The 23,546-nt window shown below is 34.3% G+C and overlaps 1 protein-coding gene across 15 annotated transcripts in view; it reads left to right on the top strand.

Moving 5' to 3' along the window:
• Nucleotides 1-23,546, top strand: part of HDAC9 (histone deacetylase 9) — a 1,013,994-nt gene that overhangs the window by 672,041 nt on the left and 318,407 nt on the right. For 8 of the 15 annotated variants that reach the window (XM_053609487.1, XM_053609488.1, XM_053609490.1 and 5 more), the window contains one exon: nucleotides 2,159-4,794. In XM_053609487.1, coding sequence (XP_053465462.1) covers nucleotides 2,159-2,473 — 315 coding nt within the window. In that variant the 3' untranslated portion in view covers nucleotides 2,474-4,794. Of the gene's footprint in view, nucleotides 1-2,158; nucleotides 4,795-23,546 lie in introns of those variants that run through there. The other 7 variants (XM_053609475.1, XM_053609477.1, XM_053609481.1 and 4 more) reach the window with 1 other exon arrangement.

Below are 23,546 nucleotides of genomic sequence, written 5' to 3'. Positions count from 1 at the left end.
ATCTTTAAATTTTTTTATGGCACACCTAAGATCCTCTCAAGGCACCACCCACCAGTTGAAAATAACTGCTCTAGATTCATTTTCTCCCCCCAAATATATGATAAATATTGCCACTCTCTTTAACATCAACTTTCAGCCTTTTCCTCTGGTTCTCAAATTCCTCTAGCCTTTCACTGACTCGGGTACACTGGGCTTCTTTTCCAGTTCAAAGTTTCCACACTCTGTGCCAGAAATGCTCCCCAACTTTTATTTGCACCCCCACCTCCTACCCTTCACACATGTACCTGACTCCTTTCCCATCCTTCTTCCTTCATGCACCAGCCTACACGCTAAACTTCCCAGCAAAACTCCCTGAACAATCTCTGTTCCCACTCTTGTGCCAACCAGATGTGCTTTTCTAACACCTTATCATGCTTGAAAATGAAATAAATATATTTATCAATTGGATATCTTTTTATGGTACCAACTATAAGCTCCATGAGGGCAGAGGAAGCGATTTTCCTAATGTTTAACATGGTATCTTGAATATAGTTTGTACTTAATAAAATCTTTGTTGAATGAATGATTGAAAATTCCTAAAAACAGTCTACCTAAAGTGAATACGAAGGAATTCCATAGTGTCTTCAGGGCCAGTTGATGCTGTGTGGACTAAGGAGAGTCTATGAGCCTAAAGAGGTAAAGGTGCCCCTCAAAGTCTGAGTACTTAGTCACACTTTAAAACATGTTCACTTTAAAAAACCCAGTTAGGTGTGAATGGGTGTAAACTTGAATTTTTATGTAGAAAAATCTGTATTCAGGGGTCCTCAAACTATGGCCCATGGGCCACATGCGGCGGTGTGATTGTATTTGTTCCCGTTTTGTTTTTTTTACTTCAAAATAAGATATGTGCAGTGTGCATAGGAATTTGTTCATAGTTTTCTTTTTTTTTTAAGTATAGTCCGCCCCTCCAATGGTCTGAGGGACAGTGAACTGGCCCCGTTTAAAAAGTTTGAGGATCCCTGGATGGTATGTTGATGTGCTGCTAGTTACAATAATGGGCATGATGCTTACATAGGCACTGACTTAGCAGAAAACTCTAACCACTTTTGAAAAGACAGTTCAGGATCTAGAGGATCATTCAATAGGGCCACTGTGAAATAACACAAAAGGCCTATGTCAGACAAAATCATATTGACACTTTTTGCCCAATTATTGAGATTTTTTGATATGCGTTTTTGCTATTGTTGAAGTTAGGTATATTGACGATTATTTCTTTAAATCATGGAGCTGTTCATTCATATGCTTCTGAAAGTTAAATTCAATTTAATTTCTAAAATAAAAAAATTCTAAATAATAATTTTAAGAATAAAAGATAATTCCTCATTTTCTATTATTTAATTTACATTTGGGCAGAGGAAGCGATTTTCCTAATGTTTAACATGGTATCTTGAATATAGTTTGTACTTAATAAAATCTTTGTTGTTCATACAACACTTCTGTATTGTCAGTTCATACAACACTTCTGTGTTGTTAAAATTATTTTACAATTCTGCACCTGACATTTTTAAAGATCAAACTTTCTAAATGAATATTTCTTAGTCTTACAAATATGTATGAGAAGCTGTTTTGTGCTTTATCATTTGACTATAATTTCTCCATGTAGATGCAGGAAAATTAGACAGACAAGAAGGACTATTAGCATTTGTGTTTCTGGCATTTATAGTGTTTAATATTTGTTAAAAAATAAGATTGAAACGTTTTTTTTTAACTCCCTTTTCCCTTTGGAAATAAGTAATATTTTGAGATTCATTGGGATTAATTTGACTCAGTAAAACTTGTCCTTTTGAAAGTTTCAAGGTTTCCATGGATAAAGTTTATTTACCTTTTTCTGCATCATTTTTTAAACTACATTAAAGAGTGATCCACTAAAACAAAAGGAAATGTGCCATGCTTTCATTCCATATTTACCACACCAATTGAATATAGAAATGATGGGACTGCTTCAGATTTAGAATTATTACTGAGGAAGATTTTGCACACAATTTCATTTTGAAATTAATGTTCAGTGATTAGAAATTGGAGTGTATTGAAGTAGAGTTACTAGAAATCAAAGTATAATTTTCTTTTCTGTTGTCACCAAGAACTATTGAATGTTGAACCCCTGAACACTCTCTTCTAGCTGCTTTCGAAATCTATTGAACAACTGAAGCAACCAGGCAGTCACCTTGAGGAAGCAGAGGAAGAGCTTCAAGGGGACCAGGCAATGCAGGAAGACAGAGCGCCCTCTAGTGGCAACAGCACTAGGAGCGACAGCAGTGCTTGTGTGGATGACACAGTGGAACAAGTTGGGGCTGTGAAGGTCAAGGAGGAACCAGTGGACAGTGATGAAGATGCTCAGATCCAGGAAATGGAATCTGGGGAGCAGGCTGCTTTTATGCAACAGGTAATAGGCAAAGATTTAGCTCCAGGATTTGTAATTAAAGTCATTATCTGAAAATGAAATGCATTGCAAGTTTTGATAAATGGATATAATTTCCTATCAGTTTATATCTCTGGATGATTTGATTTCAGTGTTTAAGGATTCTAACTGATGCAGATATATACATACATCTATACAGAGATCCCTCTATATATTGATCTCTATATAGATATCAAGGTTTCCTTGAAAATCCACTGGTAAGGAAATACCTGTTACACTAAAGTTATGGTACATGATGTCCGAGTAATCAATAGGCTTTAAATTCATCCCAAAGCCTACTACACCAATTATTTCTAAAGAAAATGAACTCACTTTTATTTTTAGTTTATGTGTTGAGATCCGTGACTGCTGGAAATAGACTCCCAGTCTGATCAATGAAGCCTCTATTAGTTTTGGATTTTTTTGGAATATGTAAAATTCAGTTTTCACATCACTGTACATAATGTATCATACTATAGTCTTGACCACTGTTAAAGATAGTCTGCCCCTTCCTCCCTCTCTCTCTTTTGTTAATTAGAAATGTTCTGGTTACCATGCCAATAGTCCTAGGTTATTGTATAGGTTGCAATTGAAACTATTAGGAATACAGGAGGTTTTAAATATATAGATACAAATTGCACTACTATTTAAAAGATTACATTATGTCTCACGTAGCACTGCTCATTTTACTTTTTATCTTATGTAGTTTGATGACATTGTTTATTGAAAAAGATCAAATGAAGAAGATGCAAATGTTTGGTGAGAATTAATGTGCACCATTATGGTCCAGATGCAATATTGTATCTATAGTTGCAGAAAACACAGTAACAGTATGATTATTAACTGACACCAAGTCAAAATAAATTTTAAAAGAAAAGGTGTATCATATTTTATATTGTTGCTAGAATCTCTTATGTATAATTCCGTAATGACATGGGCATATACCATACCATTTTGGCAAATAAAAAATTAGGAAAACTAGGCTTGACAAAAGAATTTATTTGTACATAGTGCACCTTCAGAAGGACTATGTCCTTTGATGCTATAAAATACAAACAACTTTGAAGGCCACAGAAGACAATGTTTATTTAAGTCAGTTCTTTGTCAGGTTCCTGCTGTTCTCCTACAGAAAAGTGATTCTGTGAGGCTGAACAGGAAATGCCTTGTGGAAACAGGAAGTCCAAGTGATTCATGTACTGAGGAATGTAGGAAAAAAAAATCTGAGGATAGTGTTTTACTCTTTCTGTTTTTAAAGGGCACTCTATGAATTGATTTATTGTCTAAGAAAATAACACCACAAGTAGGGAAATTGTTACGGAAGCTTTTCACTGGAACATTTCCTTCATATTCCCTTTTGATATGTTTACCTTGTTTTATAGGTTTACTTTTGTTAAGCTAGTTAAAGGTTCATTGTATTAAGACCCCTTTAATATGGATAATCCAAATTGACCTAGAATCTTTGTGAGGTTTTTTTTCTATTAAAATATTTATATTTCTAAATCCGAGGTATTTTAAGGTGTAGTATCCTGTTTCAAAGGAGATATAGCAGTTTTGCCAAATGTAGACCTTGTTCAACTGTATGTTATTGGCACGTGTTGTTTACATTTTGCTGTGACATTTAAAAATATTTCTTTAAAAATGTTACTGCTAAAGATACATTATCCTTTTTTAAAAAGTCTCCATTCAGATTAAATTAACATAACTAGAAGTTAGAAAGTTTAAAACTTTTCCATATAATGAAAGTCCTGATAATTTGACAAATAGCTATAATAGGCAACACTCCCTATCACCAACATATTTTGGTTAGTATATTCCTTCATATTAAAATGACTTTTTGTCAGTTGTTTTGCATTAAAAACATAGCATGCCTAAGATAAAATTGTATATTTTTTCCATCTCATAAATATTCATTTTCTTCAAAGTCTTTTTTCAATCTCATAAAAAAGGGATAGTGCATCTTTTAAAATACATTTTATTTGGGGAGGAACATGTGGCTGAGCAGACTTTTGTATAATATTACTTCAAAGATATGTAATCACAAACAAAAAAAACCCTATTTTTTATAATGTCATTTGAGAGAGTTTCATCAGTACAGTTGGTGGACGTTAATTGTTTGAATTTGATAGTCTTTGAATTTAATTGAGAAACTACCTGGAACCAGTGAAAAGGAAAGCTGGACTTAAATAATCTTAGAATTAATTGATAAATGTCTCTTTAAAAATCTACTGTATTTATTATAATTTACACCCTTGAAGGTGATCTCTTGTTTTGTGTTGTAAATATATTGTTTGTATGTTTTCCTTCTTGCCTTCTGTTATAAGTCTCTTCCTTTCTCAAATAAAGTTTTTTTTAAAAGATCCCCTTTCATACATTTGGCTTTGTGTAAATATTTAATTGAATTTGAAGCTTGTACACTAGGTCTCATATATCAAAATATATTGCCATTCTTTGTTGAAACAAAATAAAGATATTTTGAGCAGTTACATCTAATACCATTAAAAATAATAAATCTAACAATAATGACTTTAAACTATTTATACCAGCAATTACCAGATAGCTAACACATGTAAAATTTGTTGCATTTTCCTTTTTCCAGTGTGACCTTTTTCATGATATGTTATCTTTGGTATTTAAATTAAAATGTCAACTTATAAATATAAAACTTTATATAAATAGATGTCAGTGCCTAACTTTACTCCACTTAAAAAATTATTTTTAAAAAGTTTACCATAATCCCTTGAATATAACAAGCACTCAATAAATATTAAAATGAATAATTTTCCAAGTACTATAATAATCAAGTCTATTACAGTGAGATCCTGAAGTACAAGTATAAAGTGATAGTACATAAATATAAAGAGAAAATACTAACTAAATGATGTCCCTTTATATGGTAACGATTATTGTAATACTAGAGGGAAGAACAAGGAGCTTGACCCAGGTGAAGGAAACTGTACCGTACACATCACGTGGGCCTCAGGTGGACCGTTCTCCTCTTCTGATCTGTTCTAGCAAAACTTACCAGTCAATAATACTTCATAACCTGTTACTATATTTGGTTCAATAGATTAAATGTAATTTTTAAATTTCCTTTGATTTACTTAATCTAAATGTCAGTAGTTTAGCTAAAAGGGCAAAAGGGTGACATGATCTTTTTCCAAAAGCAGAATTCTTTAATGTATTGTAAAAAAATGTTTTTGGACAATAAGTTAAAGTTACTTTAAGTCACATCAGTATTGCCTAAGAGTGTTAAGAAATCTGGAGCTATAATCGTTGTCTATAACAAAATGGATTATCATTCCATAATGCCATAAATTTGAGAATTTCATCAGAATTCTGGAAATACCATGAATGCTAGTCATAATTTCCTGAAACTTGTCTTGGATGATAAAATTGCAAGATTAACTTGGTATTCTATTTAAAATAAGAGAGGAATTAATTAAATGGTGGTTTATAGTGTATATCTGATTTCTAAAGGGTTATATAAAGTGACTATTTTAATAAAAAGCATCCGTCAAAAGTTACAGAACTTTTCTTCAGAAAAAAAGCTTTTGCCAAGGCTTGGTGTAAAAAAACCATTAGATTTCCTCTTTGGGCAGTGAAAAGTGACCTTCTTTCTGGTGAAACTGGTTATTGAATTGTAGACTGCTACTGTTCATGAACCTGAGAAATATAGTCTTTTAAGAAATGTTTATATTGTTTCATGCTCCCTTTTTTCTGAAAGATGTTAAAAGGGACTCAGACACTAAACGTTTTTTTGAAATCTAATACAGGGTGGCCATAAAGTTCGTGTGCAGTTTTAAATTGTATATTTTGAAAAATTACACATGAACTTTATGGCCACCCAATACTTAACAGATATAGATGTAGATAACAACAAAGCATTGTTTTTAATTTGGCATTTCTTTGTGTTTTTTTCCCAATAACTGAAGCATATAATTGTAAATAACTATAGTAGGTATGAAATGTGGGTGTGCAATTGAAGGTTTACAGTGATAAATAATTGAGGTCTACGATCGTAACCAATTATAGTCAGGGACTTGGAGATACAAGAGAGTTTGAGAATCATTCCCTTTGTTACTGATAATTCCTTTATCTTAGGTTTAAAAAGACTGTATAGGAGGGCAAACAAATAATTTAGACAAACAAAACAGCTATTGAGAATGTGTCTTCTCAGTCACGCCAGGATCGTATCTTTTTAGACTTAAAAAGTTTTCTGTTCTCATTGCTACATCTCATTTTATAATTTCCTTGAGATTTATAAACTATGATTAGATAATGCAACTTTTTTGCATTATCTAGATTTACAAAAAGACCTTTAACTATTGCAGGTAGATAATGCCCCAGTTACTGTTGCAAGTACTTCATACCTAGTATTAGCTCATTTACTCCTCACAGCAACCTGGTGAGGAAAGTAGTGTTCGCAACTCTTGGAAGAGATAAGAGCACTGAGGCAAAGAGAGAAGTTAAAGTCAAGGTCATGCAAGTAGCTGCAGTTTACTTCTGATTCAAACCCAGGCACTCTGGTACCAGAGCACTGTTCTCAACCTTTACAGAGGCACTGTGTGTGTGCGCTAATTCTTTTTACAAGCCCAGTATGCTTACCTCTATGTGATTTATTCAACTGTTATTACCGACCCTCTCTCCCCTCACCCATTTGCATTTGCCAAACTGTTTTGAATCAGTTTTCTCCTCTTAATTGCTGCTATACATTATGAGATTAGGACTCTTTTCTTTTCTAATTCGTAGATGAGGGATTTAATTCTTTTTTTTTTTTTTTATTGTTGGGGATTCATTGAGGGTACAATAAGCCAGGTTACACTGATTGCAATTGTTATGTAAAGTCCCTCTTGCAATCATGTCTTGCCCCCATAAAGCGTGACACACACCAAGGCCCCACCCCCCTCCCTCTGTCCCTTTTTCTGCTTCCCCCCCCATAACCTTAATTGTCATTAATTGTCCTCATATCAAAATTGAGTACATAGGATTCATGCTTCTCCATTCTTGTGATGCTTTACTAAGAATAATGTCTTCCACTTCCATACAGGTTAATACGAAGGATGTAAAGTCTCCATTTTTTCTAATAGCTGAATAGTATTCCATGGTGTACATATACCACAGCTTGTTAATCCATTGCTGGGTTGGTGGGCATTTAGGCTGTTTCCACATTTTGGCGATTGTAAATTGAGCTGCAATAAACAGTCTAGTACAAGTGTCCTTATGATAAAAGGATTTTTTTCCTTCTGGGTAGATGCCCAGTAATGGGATTGCAGGATCAAATGGGAGGTCTAGCTTGAGTACTTTGAGGTTTCTTCATACTTCCTTCCAGAAAGGATCTAATTCTTACACATACATTGTATTCAACCATTTTTAATCTTGACAGTTTGTGGGTTTCTTTTTTCTGACCAGGGCCAAACCTGAAAGGAAGTGAACCAGAGTTATTACCTTTACTTTTTACCTTCATTCTGCAACCAAAGCAAAGAGAATCTCATTTTTAAGTAGTCAGGGAAACTCTTAAGCCTTTTGAGAATGAAGTTGATAATTATTTTGACCTAAAATAGTATGTGTAAAATGTGGTGAAAGAGAAGAACTAGGGACATTTGTCAAGTTCTAGATCTCTGATGTAGTTTTCTAAATGAAAGGTATGGGGTGGTGCCTGTGGTTCGGTGGGTAGGGCTCCAGCCCCATATACTGAGGGTGGCAGTTTCCAACCCAACCCTGGCCAGCTAAAACAGCAGTGGCAACTGCAACAAAAAATAGCTGGGCGTTGTGGCAGGCACCCGTAGAGCCAGCTACTCAGGAGGCTGAGGCAGGAGAATCACTTAAGCCCAAGAGTTGGAGGTTGCTGTGTGCTGTGACTCCACAGCACTATACCGAGGGTGATAAAGTGAGACTCTATCTCAAAAAAAAAAAAAAAGGTATGGAAAATCCTCTTGACAGAAACTTTGATTCTGACCACACCCCTAGAGGTTTTCATGCTGTTGTACTAACAGGGAGCTCAGAAATCCCCATTTCTTAAGGCCTTAGGACAGTGTCTTATTCAGAAATAGTGTTTTGGAGATGGCCAGAAGCTCTAAACCATTTTCTGAAATATGGCCTGAAATTTAATAGCTTTTACTTAAGATCCTTGGACTCTCCGATTCATAGTTTTCAAAATATACTTTTTCATATTTAATGCATATTGTTCTCAGATTCTTCTGCATTTTTATTCAACTATAGGCTATTCTCACTATACTTACTGCTTTTACTTTAGTAGATTTTAGATAGTCATGATGCTGTTCAGCCATTATGAATATCTAATATCAGAACATTTTTATCAACCCCGACTCAAAAGGAAATCCTGCACCTCAGTGGTGACTCCCCCCATCCCTTGGATCTGCCTATTGTAGACATATCATTTAAATGGGAACAAGTATATGTGGCCTTTTGTGCCTGGTTTCTTTTCTTACGCATGACATTTTCACGGTTCATTCATAACATGTACTTCATCCCTTTTTATGGCTGGATAATTTTCCATCGTATGATTATACTATATGTTGTTTATTCATTCTTCAGCTGATAGACACAGTTTCCCTTTTCTTTTTTGGTTACTAAGAAAAATGTTACCATGAACATTTATTTATCAGTTTTTGTATTAATGTAGGTTTTCATTTCTTGTGAACTTTCTATGTCAAATGGTAACTCAATTTAACATTTTGTTTTTGTTTTTGTTTTTGTTTTTGAGACCAAGTCTGACCCTGTCGCCCTGGGTAGAATGTGTGCCATCATAGCTCACAGCAAATTCAAACTCTTGGGCTCAAGGGATCCTTTGCCTCATCTTTGCAAGTGGCCAGGACTATAGACACCCCCCCATAACACCCAACTAGTTTTTCTATTTTTAGTAGAGTTGGGGTCTCACTATTGCTCAGCTGGTCTTGAACTCCTGAGGTCAAATAATCTACCCAGCCGGGCCTCCCAGAGTGCTAGGATTATAGGCATGAGCCACTGTGCCCAGCTCCTTTTAACTTTTGGAAGAACTGTCACTGTTTTCCACATGGCTGGGTTGTTTTTTTTTTTTTTTTTTTTTTTGTTTTTTAATTTTTTTATTAAATCATAACTGTATACAATGATATGATTATGGGGCATCATACACTCACTTCATAAACCATTTGACACATTTTTATCACAGTGGTTAACATAGCCTTTCCGGCGTTATCTCAGTTACTGTGCCAAAACATTTACATTCTACATTTACCAAGTTTCGCAAATACCCCTATAATATGCACCACAGGTGTGATCCCACCGATTATGGCTGGGTTGTTTTATTTTACCACTAATAATGTATGAAGGTTCCTGATTTCTCCACCTCTTCTCCAACACTTGTTATTTTCCAGCATTATTGATGGCAGCCGTCCTAGTGGGTGTGCAGTACTATCATTGTTGCTTTGAGTTGTATTTCACTAATGACAAATGACATTGAGCATTTTCTGATGCACTTTGGCCATTCCTGTATCTTCTTTGGAGTGATATCCATTCCCATTTCTTAATTATCTTGTTTCTTCTTAATTTAGCTTTTTGTTGTTGAGATGTAAGTGCTTTTAAATATATTTTGGATACTAGATCACTGACAGATATATGAGTTACAAATATTTTCTCCAATTATGTCAGTTGTCTTTTCATTTTCTAATAGTTTTCTTTGATGTGTAAACAATCTTAATTTTTCTGAAATCCAGCTTATCTGTTTTTCCTTTTATTGTTTGTGCTTTGGGTGTCATATTTAAGATACTGTTGCCTGTTCCAAGATCACCAAGATTTGCACCCATATTTCCTTCTAAGAGTTTTATAATTTCAGCACTTCCTTTTAAGTCTTTGATCCATTTGGCATGACACACATTGCTTTTAAAATAAGAATATCCTTCCACGCATTTGGGTTATTTTAAAGAGAGATAGGAACTTCGTGATTGTTGTGCTCCATTTTCCCAGGCATCATCTTTGTCATCTTTGTTTTCCTCACTTCTATTTGATTTTGGTCTTGTTTTTCTGATATTCCTGTGGTTGCTTTGTTTTGCTTTCTAGCTTTTGATACTTCCTCACTTTTCTTCCCCCAAATTATTATAATGCAAGAATCTTAATGTTTATTATGCCTTTTTAATCCTGGTGCTCTTTAAAAACTTAGTTACTTTTTTTCATGAATATGATTTTAAATTCTACCCTGGTTACTCATTTTTATTTATGTCTACGTTGCATTTAAATTTTATGTTGAACTAATGTCTGCATCTTTGCTTTGATCTTTGTGCCTCTGTTGACAGAATTTCTGGAAAGACTCCTGCATTTGCATTGTCCAAGGTAGTAGCCACAAGCAGCTATTAAGCATTTAAAATGTGGTTGGTGAGAATTAAGATAAGCCCTAAGTGCAAAAGACACACCCAATTTCTGACATAGTATTAAAAAACTCCCTAAAAATGATATCTATTAAATACTTATTAAAAGGATAATATTTTGAATATATTGGGTCATATGACATTATTAATCTTACCTGGGGTTTTTTTTTTTTTTTTTTTTTTGGTAGAGACAGAGTCTCACTTTATGGCCCTTTACTAGGTAGAGTGCTGTGGCCTCACACAGCTCACAGCAACCTCCAACTCCTGGGCTTAAGCGATTCTCTTGCCTCAGCCTCCCGAGTAGCTGGGACTACAGGCGCCCGCCACAACGCCCAGCTATTTTTTGGTTGCAGTTTGGCCGGGGCCGGGTTCAAACCCGCCACCCTCGGCATATGGGGCTGGTGCCTTACCGACTGAGCCACAGGCGCCGCCCCTTACCTGGGGTTTTTTTGTGTGTGTTTTTCTTTTACTTTTATTTTTGTTTTAGGGGGGTATGGAATCTCACTCTATTGTCCTGGGTAGAATGCAGTGATGTCATCATAGCTCACAGCAGTCTCAAAATCTTAAGCTTAAGCCATCCTCCTGCCTCCGCCTCCCGAATAGCTGGGACTACAGGCACCTGGCTAATTTTTTTGTTTGCTAGAGATGGGTTCTCACTTTTGCTCAGGGTAATCTCAAACTCCCAACCTCACCAATCCTCCCACCTCAGCTTTCTAGATTCTTTTACTTTTTTAATACAACAATTAGAAAATTTAAGATTAGATGTGGCTTGCATTTGTGGCACACATACTTTTATTTATATATTTGTTTCATGTTTCTACTTTATATCCCCTTCATCTCATTTTATAATTTGTTAATTCATAGATCTCATCACATCATGTTGGAAATAGGTAGGCTGTAAAACCTAGACAGATGAGTAGTTCTCTTGCCAGTATCTTTCTTTTGCTTTTACGCAGCCTGACACAGAAATATAAAATGCTAATGTTGGAAGAGATTTGAGACATCTTAATGATTTGAGGGCTTCAATACCTTTCTCCTTCACCTTAAAGACAACTCAAAATCTATCAGATATTTCATTACCAGTATTAATTGTAAGGATAATTCACGTATGCTCCACTCTCATCTCTAATCCCCACCCTGTTATCAGCACCAAGCAGCGCTGGGAAAATTGGTATTGTCTAGTAGCCCCAGGGGCTCTCATCACATGATGTGCGCTGGATTCCACCTTCCTTCATTTCTTTCCTCTTTGTCGTTTTTGGTTGTGTTAGGCCCTTCACATTTAGCAGCCTGCATGTGGGCACTGTATAGGGCTCTGCCATTCTTTAGAATGTGCATGAAGCAATAATGCTAAGATGTGTCTCTATTTTTTTTTGTAGAGACAGAGTCTCACTTTTATGGCCCTCGGTAGAGTGCCGTGGCCTCACACAGCTCACAGCAACCTCCAACTCCTGGGCTTAAGCGATTCTCTTGCCTCAGCCTCCCGAGTAGCTGGGACTACAGGCGCCCGCCACAACGCCCAGCTATTTTTTGGTTGCAGTTTGGCCGGGGCCGGGTTTGAACCCACCACCCTCGGTATATGGGGCCGGCACCTTACCGACTGAGCCACAGGCGCCGCCGTGTCTCTATTTTTTAACAAATGTTTGCTGGAGAATCTTTTCCTTTTTCTACTATGGCTGGTTAGGTGAATGCTAAAAGAACTGACAGTGGAAAATCCTGCCCTGATTTCTGGATCCTAAGTAACTCAGCTGTCTGGTTTTGAATAGCCATCAGTATTCTTTATTATCTTTATTTAACATGATAAAGAATAAGTCTACGGTACACAATATTTTTAGCATCTTAGATATTATTTTGGTCACGAGGTGGTGCTATCAAATTCTTTATAAAATTTATACTTTGAGTATAAATACATTTAAAGTTTACTTTTCTGGTGCATATTAATATGGTCTAATATTTCTTTATTATTTGAGTTATCTGACAGACTCATAAAAACATCTAACTCCATTTCTCTATTTTTTATGCCACACTTACAGTACATATCTCTGTAGATTTTATGCCTTTATATACGTACAGTGGTTAGTTGTATCTCAATATAACTTTTTTAAGATATGGAAGCTGACAAATATTTCTTTTCTTAGAAAGAGTATCTCCCAGATATTCAAAAAAGTCTAATTTCTAAATGTCCTGAGTTTTTTTTTTCTAGGCTAATTTAAATTAAAATTTCAAGATGAACTTTTTACTTTAGTTACATTGAACTTCCTAAATCTTACTGATATTTTAATCTGCTTTTTTGAACTGTAATATACATGTATATTTCATTTGTTATATGTGGATAGTTTAATATACGTGGAAAAAGGTATATACCATAATCTAGGTAGAGAATATTTATACTACTATAGAGAATTTTCTCCTGCTCCCTTTTAAGTCAAGTTCACATCCCCACTTTCCTCCCAGGCCAAAGCAACTACTGATCTGCTTTTTGATGCTACACATTAGTTTTAATTTTTCAACAATTTCATTTCAGTGAATCATATAACATATGCAATATTTCAGTCTGGATTTTTTGTCAAAAAATGTTTCTGAGTTCCATCTATGTGTATGTCAGTAGTTTTTGTTTGTTTGTTTGTTTTTTGTTATTTTTCTGCAGAATAGTGTTCCACTGTATGAATATGTCTCAATTTATATATTTGTCTACTGATGGAAATTCAAATTACTTTCAGCTTTGTATAATTATGAATAAAGTTACTATGATTACAAGTTTTTGTAGACATTTGTTTTTATTTCTTTTGGGTAATTAATTATCTAGGAGTAGAATTGTTGAGTTGCATGCTTTCATTTTCCAAAAACTGCCAAATTAATTTGGGGTGGTTATTATTTTACATTCTTATTCCTCTACCTTGGTGTCAACCCCAGGTTCTGTCATACTAGTTTAACTATGTGCATTCTAATGAAAGCATGGAGGAATCTCATTGTGTTTTTAATTTGCATTTTCCTGATGTCTGATGATGTTGACCATCTTTTCCTGTGTTTATTGACCATCTGTATATCTTCTTTCTAAATTTTCATTTCAGCTGTATTGATCATTTCTTTGTAATTGAACCATTGTCTTTTTATTGTTGATGATCACAGTAACATATTTTGGATACAGTCCATTCCTAGATATACCTGTTATAAATATTTTCACCTATATTTTGAAGAGCAGAACATTTTAACACTAACACTTGATGTGTCCCATTCGATTATTTTTTTCTTCTAGCCTTAAATCCTTGAGCATATTTATAATATTTATTTTGACTTTTTTTCCTGTTAATTCTGTCTCCACCATTTCTGGGTCTGCTACTATTGCCCTGACTCATCTCTTGAATAGGATTCATGTTTTCTTTCTCTGTTTAATGTCTACTAAATTTTCATTAGATGCTAGACAAATCTGTTATCTTTCTTTAAAGAGTATTGATCACTTGAAACTTTCAAAGCTTGTTTTAAAGTTTTGTTGAGGAAGATCTATAATAGCCTTTATTCATAACATGGTTTCTCTTCTGCTCACTAATTTGTGAGTTCTCTGAGCCTCTACTGAATGCCAAGAAATGTTTAAAGATCCCAGTGAGTTATCAATCTTACCCTACGGCCCTGAGGTAGGAATGAGGATGAAGAGGAAGGGCGGGATTCAGCCAAGGTCTGAAGAGATAAATGCAGCTATTGTGGGGGAAAGAGCTAGTTTAACTACATCTTAGGCCTGTCTTCCCTTTTGAGACAGCTCACTTACTGGCCCTATCAACTCAATTCTTTAGTGTGGCTTGGCCATTTTTTCCTAGGCTTTCAATTTCCTTGATTTTGATCATCTTTATATTCAAAATTAATTCTTCAGACATATGAGGGAACAAGCATTAACTTTTGCTTACACATATACAAACAGAGATGGGCATTGTTACCCAAATATTTTGGAATAACTCTAGCATCCTATGTCTATGCGGAATAAACTAAGGTGAAAACACTAATACTGTGTAATTTTTAAATTTTTTTTCAAATCTAAGTTTGAAGAATTCAAGTCTTTCTTCCTTTCCTCCCTCCTCCCATCCTTTTTCTTTTCCTTCCTTTCCTCCTCCTTTCCTTCCTTTCTTCTTTCCTTTCTCTTTTGTTTTCTCTTTAACATTGAACTTCCATGAAGTAAGTGCATTTTGTAAGTGAAGATTACACTTAATTTTATAAGATCATGGTCTGTTAATTCAGCTAACTCATATAGTAAGAAATAATAAATCTAATGGAAAATGTTAAGTCTAGCATGGAAAGCATGGGTAACGGACAATTTCTAACAACTGAATAATGGCTAGCATAACATTTTTATCAAAAAATACGTTGAGTACTATTTATATTTTATATATTACATTATCTATTTGATGTTTCTGTTTCAACGAATAAGCCATGATCTTCAATGAGTCTATGTTTTCTGTGTCTCTGAGTTAAAATGCCTTGTTATCTTCTAAGTCAGGATCCCTGTTAAGCAGTTTTCTTGATTGTATTTTTCCACCACAATGCTTAGTCTTTGGTTTCCTTTACAGAGGACAATTACTATTTCATAGTTTCTATTCATTATATTAGAAATGAATGCTGTTGGAAACCACTGTTAATCAAAATGAGTGGCACCTGCTTATACAAGGGAATTCTTCTAGAAACATGAAAGTATACATGTATTTAAAATAATGTTTTCTTGAAGGAAAGCCTAAAACTACAAGGGCAAAGTCAGAGGAAATTATACTAGTGGGTGAGAAATTGTGGGGCACCTGGGAGGAGAGTTTTCTAAAAAGATTCCAAAGGCTTTTTTACCTTTTCTCAACTTATTTCTTAGTCTTCAGTTGGGTAATGAGGAGGGAGGAGGTAAAAGTGGTGGAAAATAAGTAATTTTATTTTAATTTTGATTCATAAGTATTGAAGTTTTTATTTGGTATAGAAATATCTCCTTAAAGTAACATTAATATTAGCATCAACTTAAATTGCTGGTGAACCTGAGCTGAAGGGGGGAGATAAGTTTTCATCCTCTTTATTTATCATGGGCTTTGGGTGGCCCCTAAAGTGAATTAGGAAGTTCTTAGACATTTGGCATTAAAGTGCGGGCTCAAGGGGGTTATGTAGATATGCAACTTCTGATTCTCAGATGGTGTTTTGATACTGTATATTTTTTAATGGTTACACTTTTCCAACAGGAGTATAAAAGATTTACTGTTACAGTTTGTGTGTGGCCAGGCAGTGGCATATGGAAAAGCTGTTTCCTGCTATTTAATTTAATTATCCCCATCACGTGCCAGCCTTCGGGCATGTCACTCTGGACCTCTGAGGTTCTTTGTCTGTCAAAGAGATGGACAATATCTTGGCTTTGTTTGGTTGCTTGGGATGCTGCAGATAAAGCCCCTGAAATTCTGACTGTTTGTTTAAACAAATCTTTGCATTTTTACCATTTGGCTTTGATTTTGTTTTACAAAAAAGGATAACATTTGGCCTGATGGAAGGGAAAAAGAAATATTGAGTATATGCAGAAGAGTTGCTGTTCTCTATCGTTTAATAAATGATGGAGAATATCTTCATTTTTATGATCTGAAATTTTTAGTTTATTGCTACTTTGTTAGTAGAAACTCAAGACAATTATCATTGCAGTATTTTAGACCCAACTTAGATGACAAACTGTCATTTTAATTCAAACCTCCTTTACTGATTCTTGTATATATTATAGTGTGATTACTTCATCTTGCCAAATCTCTAAATCTCTAAATCTTTCAGTGAATTCATTGTTGAGGAAGAATATATATATTCTTACATATATATAAGATGGTGACTAAAGATAGTGTGAATACTTTTAGTCACTTCAAGAATTGTTTCCAATATTTTAGCCTTTCCCTTTAGGTCAATTTTTTTAAGAAATATTTTGTCTTATAATCCATATGATTCACATATTAAAATTTCTCTTCAGTCATTTAAAGTTATCACTATGCTCCCAATAGTTTGAATGCTTTAAAATTAGTGAAGAACATCTGAAGAGAAATTAAAGATTTAAAAATACAAGCTACAACTCAGGAACTGGATTTGCAGTAAGGATATTGGCTGCAATTTCCAGCAGAATTAACATCAACTTCTATGAGTCAAAGTGCCTTGCTCAAGGTAACAAACTTCTTTGAACATCCATATTTTAAAATTAGTTGTCCCAGGTTTGAGGTTCTTAACCAATCATAGACACATGCACAGTTTACAAGTTTGAGATTTGCATACAGACTTAATCCTGACATTAAACCACCCTGAGCATCTAGTCCCGAGCTGCTGTGTGAGGTGACAAGGTGCAGCCCTACCTACCCAGAAGACCTATGCTGAACAAACTTCAATCTATCTTTAGGGAGCTATCCTCTGTGTAAAGCTAAGAGACCCATTGGTTTCACTGGGTTAGGATTTTTTAAGCCAATTATTGCCTACTTCACTTTGGTAGAATTTATAAGTAAGGTTTTTACTTCTGATTCCATTTTTTAACTTAGAAAGGTTAAATTGTTAATCCAAACAAAATTAAAACCTAAAAATGTAAATATTCTTAACCAAAACAAGTTTTATACCAGAATTTACATTCAATATGGAGACATTTATGATAACGTTCTAACATGTGTTATAACATGTAAGTCCTATAATAGAGACCAATGATTTGCATGGGTTTTGCATTTTGTTTGAGGGCAAGTAAATCAGCAACAAAGTGAATCTTGTGCTTTTTACCTTCTAATAATTTTCATCATCAGTTTTTAAATCATCGTATCTATTTTCAGATTCATTATTGTATTTTGTAGTTCTTTATATATGATTAATTTTTCATTTTTACTTTCTTTTACATGTATATTTAGAATGTGATTTTTCTGAGGGCATACGCACACATGTTGGTTTTAGAATAAAGTAGTATCCTCTTTAAAAAATTTATTTTGCTGGTAACTTTTAAAGAATGAATATATTTTTAGTATTGAGAAACACTCACTCTCTAAAAAAAGTACTTATGGCAAAAATACAGTCATTTTTCATGAAGGCAGTTTCTTAGTACTGATGTTTTATTGAAAATGATGTACGTGTGAAGTACATGGCTAACGTTTTCAATGAAATTAATTGTGAGAGACCAGTTAATTCAGAAATTGAGACCTCCTTAATATTTTTTTAAAGGAAGAAAACTTATTAGTTAACTTAAAGTAAAACTTTGGAATATGGGGATTAAAATGGTACAAATTTACTTCTGCTAAAAATGTAACCCTTGTGATTACAAAAAAACTAATAACCATGATGAAAATAACTGCGCAATTTCTAATAGATATTTAGAAATGGTAATCTGTGTCAAAGCAGTCCTTATAATTAAACTTATAAATTAGTTTGGCTTAAAGCAAAAATTAGTCCAATTTTTCTCTAGACATCATCCTAAAATTTTATTTCATAGCATTTGTAAGTATGTTGCTTATGTGTGCAAATTGGCTAGTAGTTCTCATCTATTTTTTTTAATTGAGGCTTAGCCTAATAATAATAATAGTACGGACTGAGCCAAAAAATATATGCTGAACAACTATCCTGTGCCTGGGACTTGTGCCAGGGACGGAGAAGATGGCCATACAATACCATGATAAATGAGATAACCAACCCGACTTCCTAATTTACAGTCTCTTAAAGAAACGGACAGGTAAACAAATGATGGAAATTTGTGCTTTATGTGCCATATGCAATGTGCCATCATGTATACACACATATACGTAAAGCACAAAGCCTGTGTGAGTCTTGATCAAGATCTTGCCAGCTGCTAAGCTACTGAACTGTGCTCAATACCAACGTGTAGGTAGGGTCTGTGTCCTTCCCATTAAAGTAGAACTCTGAGTAGAATCCAGAGTTCAGCAGCAATGGTTTTGACATCTTGTTCCTGGTCTTCCTAAAGACTAGAAATGGGAAGAATCTTTTAAGTTGTCCACACTATAGTTTCACACCCTCTGTTGTCTACTGGGTTGGTTTGAGAAATAGCCTCCGTTGATAATTATAGTACCTTTTTTTTTTTTTTTTGATTTATGACAATGGAAAAGGTTTCTTGGAGAGCTTGACTATCATAGAAATATTATTGCAAGCAACTATATTTTTTCACTCATTAACATATTACAGGCAGAAACCAATTTTTAAGTTGTTTTATTTCAACTCTGCTTATTGCAAGCTGGAGGAATCAAATTTGGGATAGTGGGGCTTGAGTTTCCTAAGTGCAATTTATGTTAATATGTTTCCATTTATGGAACTGTTTTTAATTTTCAAGTTTTATTTATTTATTCTAAATTTAAAAAAGGGAATATCTAACTCATGAGTGTCAGAAAATAGTTCTTAACCAATTTTGTTGGCAACTAAAAGATTTTAGTCATAAGTTACTAAAAGGGCTTTGACTACTATCCCAATTTATACCTTCTGGCTGATTTAAAAGCATCTTTTGATGAACCATATTCTACCCAATAATTGCGATTTTCCTTTGAGCAAGGTATCAATTTTTAAATGCCATATCTCCTAATTTAAAATGTAAGATCAACATACTAAAAGTTAAGATATAGATTGATTATTCTTTAATGGCATGGAACCTTATTTCCTACCCTAAAGGACATTTGGTTTGTGAATTAAGCACATACACACACACACACACACACACACACACACACACACATGCGCGCGCGCGCGCACATTAATACACATATGTCTATGTGGATTGACCTTTTCCCTCTGCACACTTTTCCTGGTGATATCATGGAAAATTTCCCCCATGATGTGGTGGAGGAAATTTAGAACATCTAAAGCAAGTCTTGTAGCTATTTATCTAATAATGTCTCTTGATCTTCAATACTTCTAAGTTGAATGAAAATGATTTCTTTTGTAACATGTTTCTCCCTATTCCGACTCATGTGGCTTTCTTTTCCATGTTACCTTTCCTCCTTAAGGTCTTACCACCTTTTTTTTGTTGTTGTTGTTAAATAAAATATGATTGAATCTCTCTGTGAAAATAATTTATGGAGTAAAAACTGTCCTTCACCTTCACTGAGCCTCATCACAACCTAAAAAGTTTAGTTGGGGCCCACAAAAATAAAAATATGCTGGCAATCAGCATTTCTCCAGCTACAGCATCTACTCGTGTTTTGCTGGAAAGCTCATAAAAGAAAGTGTAATCGTGCACTGTGTGGTACCTTTAATTGTGTCTCTGAGATAACTATCATATCCCTCCCTTATCCACTGGCCTCAGGGAAGTAGCCCTGGCCTGCAGGATGGAGAACTGAGCATTAAGAGCATCAGAGAAGCCAGTCTTATCTTGTTCTTGGCCCTCTGTAGGATTTCTAGGTGTTCTATGCCATAGTATCCTCATTCGTGAATGGAAAGCATTAATCCTGACCTTCTTTGAAAGGCTATGCTTTGCTCATCCAAGCTAATACATAAAGATAATCTATATTCACAGCTTTACCGCCAGCTATCAGGCAGCCAGACCAGTATTGAATGACCATCTTAGTTTTAACATTCTCTCTCTCTTTTTTTCTTTTATGTTCATATGAGTTCCTTCAAAATTCTAACTGGTAAAAGAAAAAAAAAAAGGCTTGTTGAATGTTTAAAAAATGTCAAGCGAATGCTGATTTACTATTTTTGAACCGGAATTGGCAAATATGTAAATTTCCTCCTGAAGGGAGAGAGATGGGAGAAACATTCTATGCTAACAGTTTTTGATGTTTCTCAAGAGTGAAAATAACCCAACTAAATTAGTCATAAAATATATGCAAAAAATAGTCAGCGTGTGCCAGTATTTAAAGTTTAAGCACTATCAAAAATAGTGTAGAATAACAAAACTTTGTAATTGGCAAGGATGTTAGATAATGGCATGGTAACAATTAAAGAGAGTAAGGATTGAGAGCTAATTGTCAAAGTGACCAGTAATTTATGTTTATCATTGACTCATCACCTCTTATTTGCCAGTGAAGAAATGAAGCCTCTGGAGTGGTTAAGTGTTGCCTAATGTCAAACATCTAAAATACACAAGAGCTCAGAGTCCGTGCCCACTCCATGTACAGAGAGGTAGAGAGGCTGCTGCCTTGGAGTCTCACCACCAATTTGTAGTAATTCAGCAACAGAGATTGAGATCTGACTCATAAACTATTGAATATAAATTCAAAATATAGTTCTCTCAGCTCCAAAATCAGAAATCCATTGGCCACAATACTAAATTTTTTACTAAGTCTTCATTCCTCCCCCTAATTATTTTGGCGAGAATGTGCTAGCACTTGTAGAAAACAAAGGCCAAGTGGAAAATAAAAAACAATGTACAACAGTCATGAAGTTACTATGTGAACAGCTTCACAATTGTGATCCTGCTTTTTTCCTTCATATTAAATACATATCTTAGCATCTTTGAGCCTTCTATTTAACTTCAGTGTACAAATCTTCCATCTTGTGGTCATGACTGAGAGAGAGGCACATATCATTTATGGAATCTCTGATTCTTCAGCGTTTACTTTTCATATTCGATGTGGGATTTACTCTATGTATTAATGTTTTAAAACCTAAATATCTATTCATTCCCTTTGCTTCTCAGTATATTAAAAAATACAAATTTAAATACATAAATTGGCATAAATTCTTTGCAATCGGCTGAAGTCTCCTTAACATGCCCAATGCATTCTGCAGTTTTAACTCCATTAACATTTATACAAAAGCTTTTTCTCTCTTCTGTTCATGGTTGCAGTAAAACACCACGTTTAAAGAATGGTTGGAGTCTCTTCTCCTTTATATATAAAAATACTCATAAAATTACTCAGCTTACATAAATTGTCATTTCTCTCATTGGCTCTCATATGTCCAGAATAGTCAGGACATTATTTCAAATGTTGAGCATGATTCTTTCTAGCTCCTAAGCTCATAATCTGGTAATAAGAGAATAATTAATATTTATAAATAATCATTAGATAAAAGATGTTAGATACTAAATGATAGGCACACATACAGTAGTACTTTGAGAGTTCATATTTTATAATCATTAAAGGTTGCATTTTCTAAATACCCCATGATTTCATTACGAATATTTAATAAACATTATGGTTTCTAATTCATCAATTTTTTTAATGTAGCTTTGTTAACGTTATTTCTGTATATACATTTCCTAAGTCAACACATTTCCCAGTACGAGCAATGAGCTGGTCAGTATATAAGCTGCTAAGTAGTACAAATGGTTTATGCAGCTAAACCTTCTACGCCATTCACTTTTCATGCAGGTTTTCTTTATATATGATTAGCTTGCAACACTACAAACTGGTTTATATTCTTGAAACAGATACTCAAAAATATATGACCTAATTTGCAACAATATTTTTAAGTTATAATTGATGCAATCACACAACTCCCACTGATGGGAACTAAAGTTCTAAAGTGGGGTAAATACTACCTATACCATTTAAAATTACAAAAGTGGATTTTGAATTTTTTTCATTTTTCACAACTCCAGGCATTTTAGTAGATATAATACATCATTATTTTGACAACATGGTCAATATTAAGCTGACTTTGATATTTACTTTGATATTTCCTATGGAATAAATCATTTTGGAATATAGAGAACAGATCCAAGGAGGTGACCTCCAGGACCTGAAGGTTAATTAATGGACGAGGCGAGCCTGCCTCAAAATGAATAGGAATTCAGAAAGGGAATGAGAGAGGAAGCTGTGTATTTCTTCAGAGTTTCATGGCTCGTTAGAGAGACACATTTTATTTTTATGTTTTCTCACCACAGAGACGTTTTTCTCCATTGTATGTTGAGGTGTGGTCTCCCGTAATAAAGATTGTTTTAATCTTTACTCAGTAAATTTTCCACATTATCTAGTATAAAGGCTGACTAGATACCCTTTTATTTCTTTGAGTTTTTCTGTAATATAATGTGTGAAGGAGGGAGATGGCTATCAAATTTCCCTTTATAAGCTAACTAAAAACATGGAAACCTCACAAACACTCTGTATTCACGTTAAAATTGAAGAAAATTGACTAAATACACATAAACTTATCTATATCTGTATACACATGCATTGTTTGTATAAATATATATTACTTTGAGTACTATATTTGTAGTCATCGTTTTGTTTTATTCCATTATTAATTCTCCTAGTTTGTTCTCAAAGATGGGGATAAAAAATGGAATTTCCAAAGCAACACCATAAAGAATCATACTCTCTGAAAGTAAGAAATGGGGGAGGGAAAACGTACAAATCTATGAGTCTGTTTAGTCTAAGTTTGACTAATGACACAGGGAATGTTTTTTTAAACTTGTAAATAATGAATGTTCCATTTCTACTGTATTTATATACAAATTTTATGAATGATGTGCAAAGTATAAGCGATGATTTTTTTAACTCCAGTTCCAGTCACATTTTTCAATCAATTCCTTTAGAATTATTCTCACATATGCCCCACATATTGCTGATAAATGATGAGTTGTAAAAGATTTCTTTTTTATTCTCTCTATAGTTTTACTTACCTTGATGCTGAATTCTGAGTTCACTTACAGTTGGCACATCCTTTTTTTTGTTTGTTTGTTTTTCCTGTTTACTTCTTTATAAACCTCCTACTTCTATACACAATTACCCACTCCCTCATTCTTTCAAATAGGAGGTAATAGGTTGAGCAACTGGATCCTACTGCTCCCACCAAAAAAGTAGAAGGAGCACACATTCACGGGAAATGTCATTTAGTTTATCTTTAAATTGGAG

This window comes from Nycticebus coucang, chromosome 11 (assembly GCF_027406575.1).
Source record: "Nycticebus coucang isolate mNycCou1 chromosome 11, mNycCou1.pri, whole genome shotgun sequence".
NCBI lineage: Eukaryota > Metazoa > Chordata > Mammalia > Primates > Lorisidae > Nycticebus > Nycticebus coucang.
This window is presented reverse-complemented; position numbering and strand designations above follow the sequence as displayed.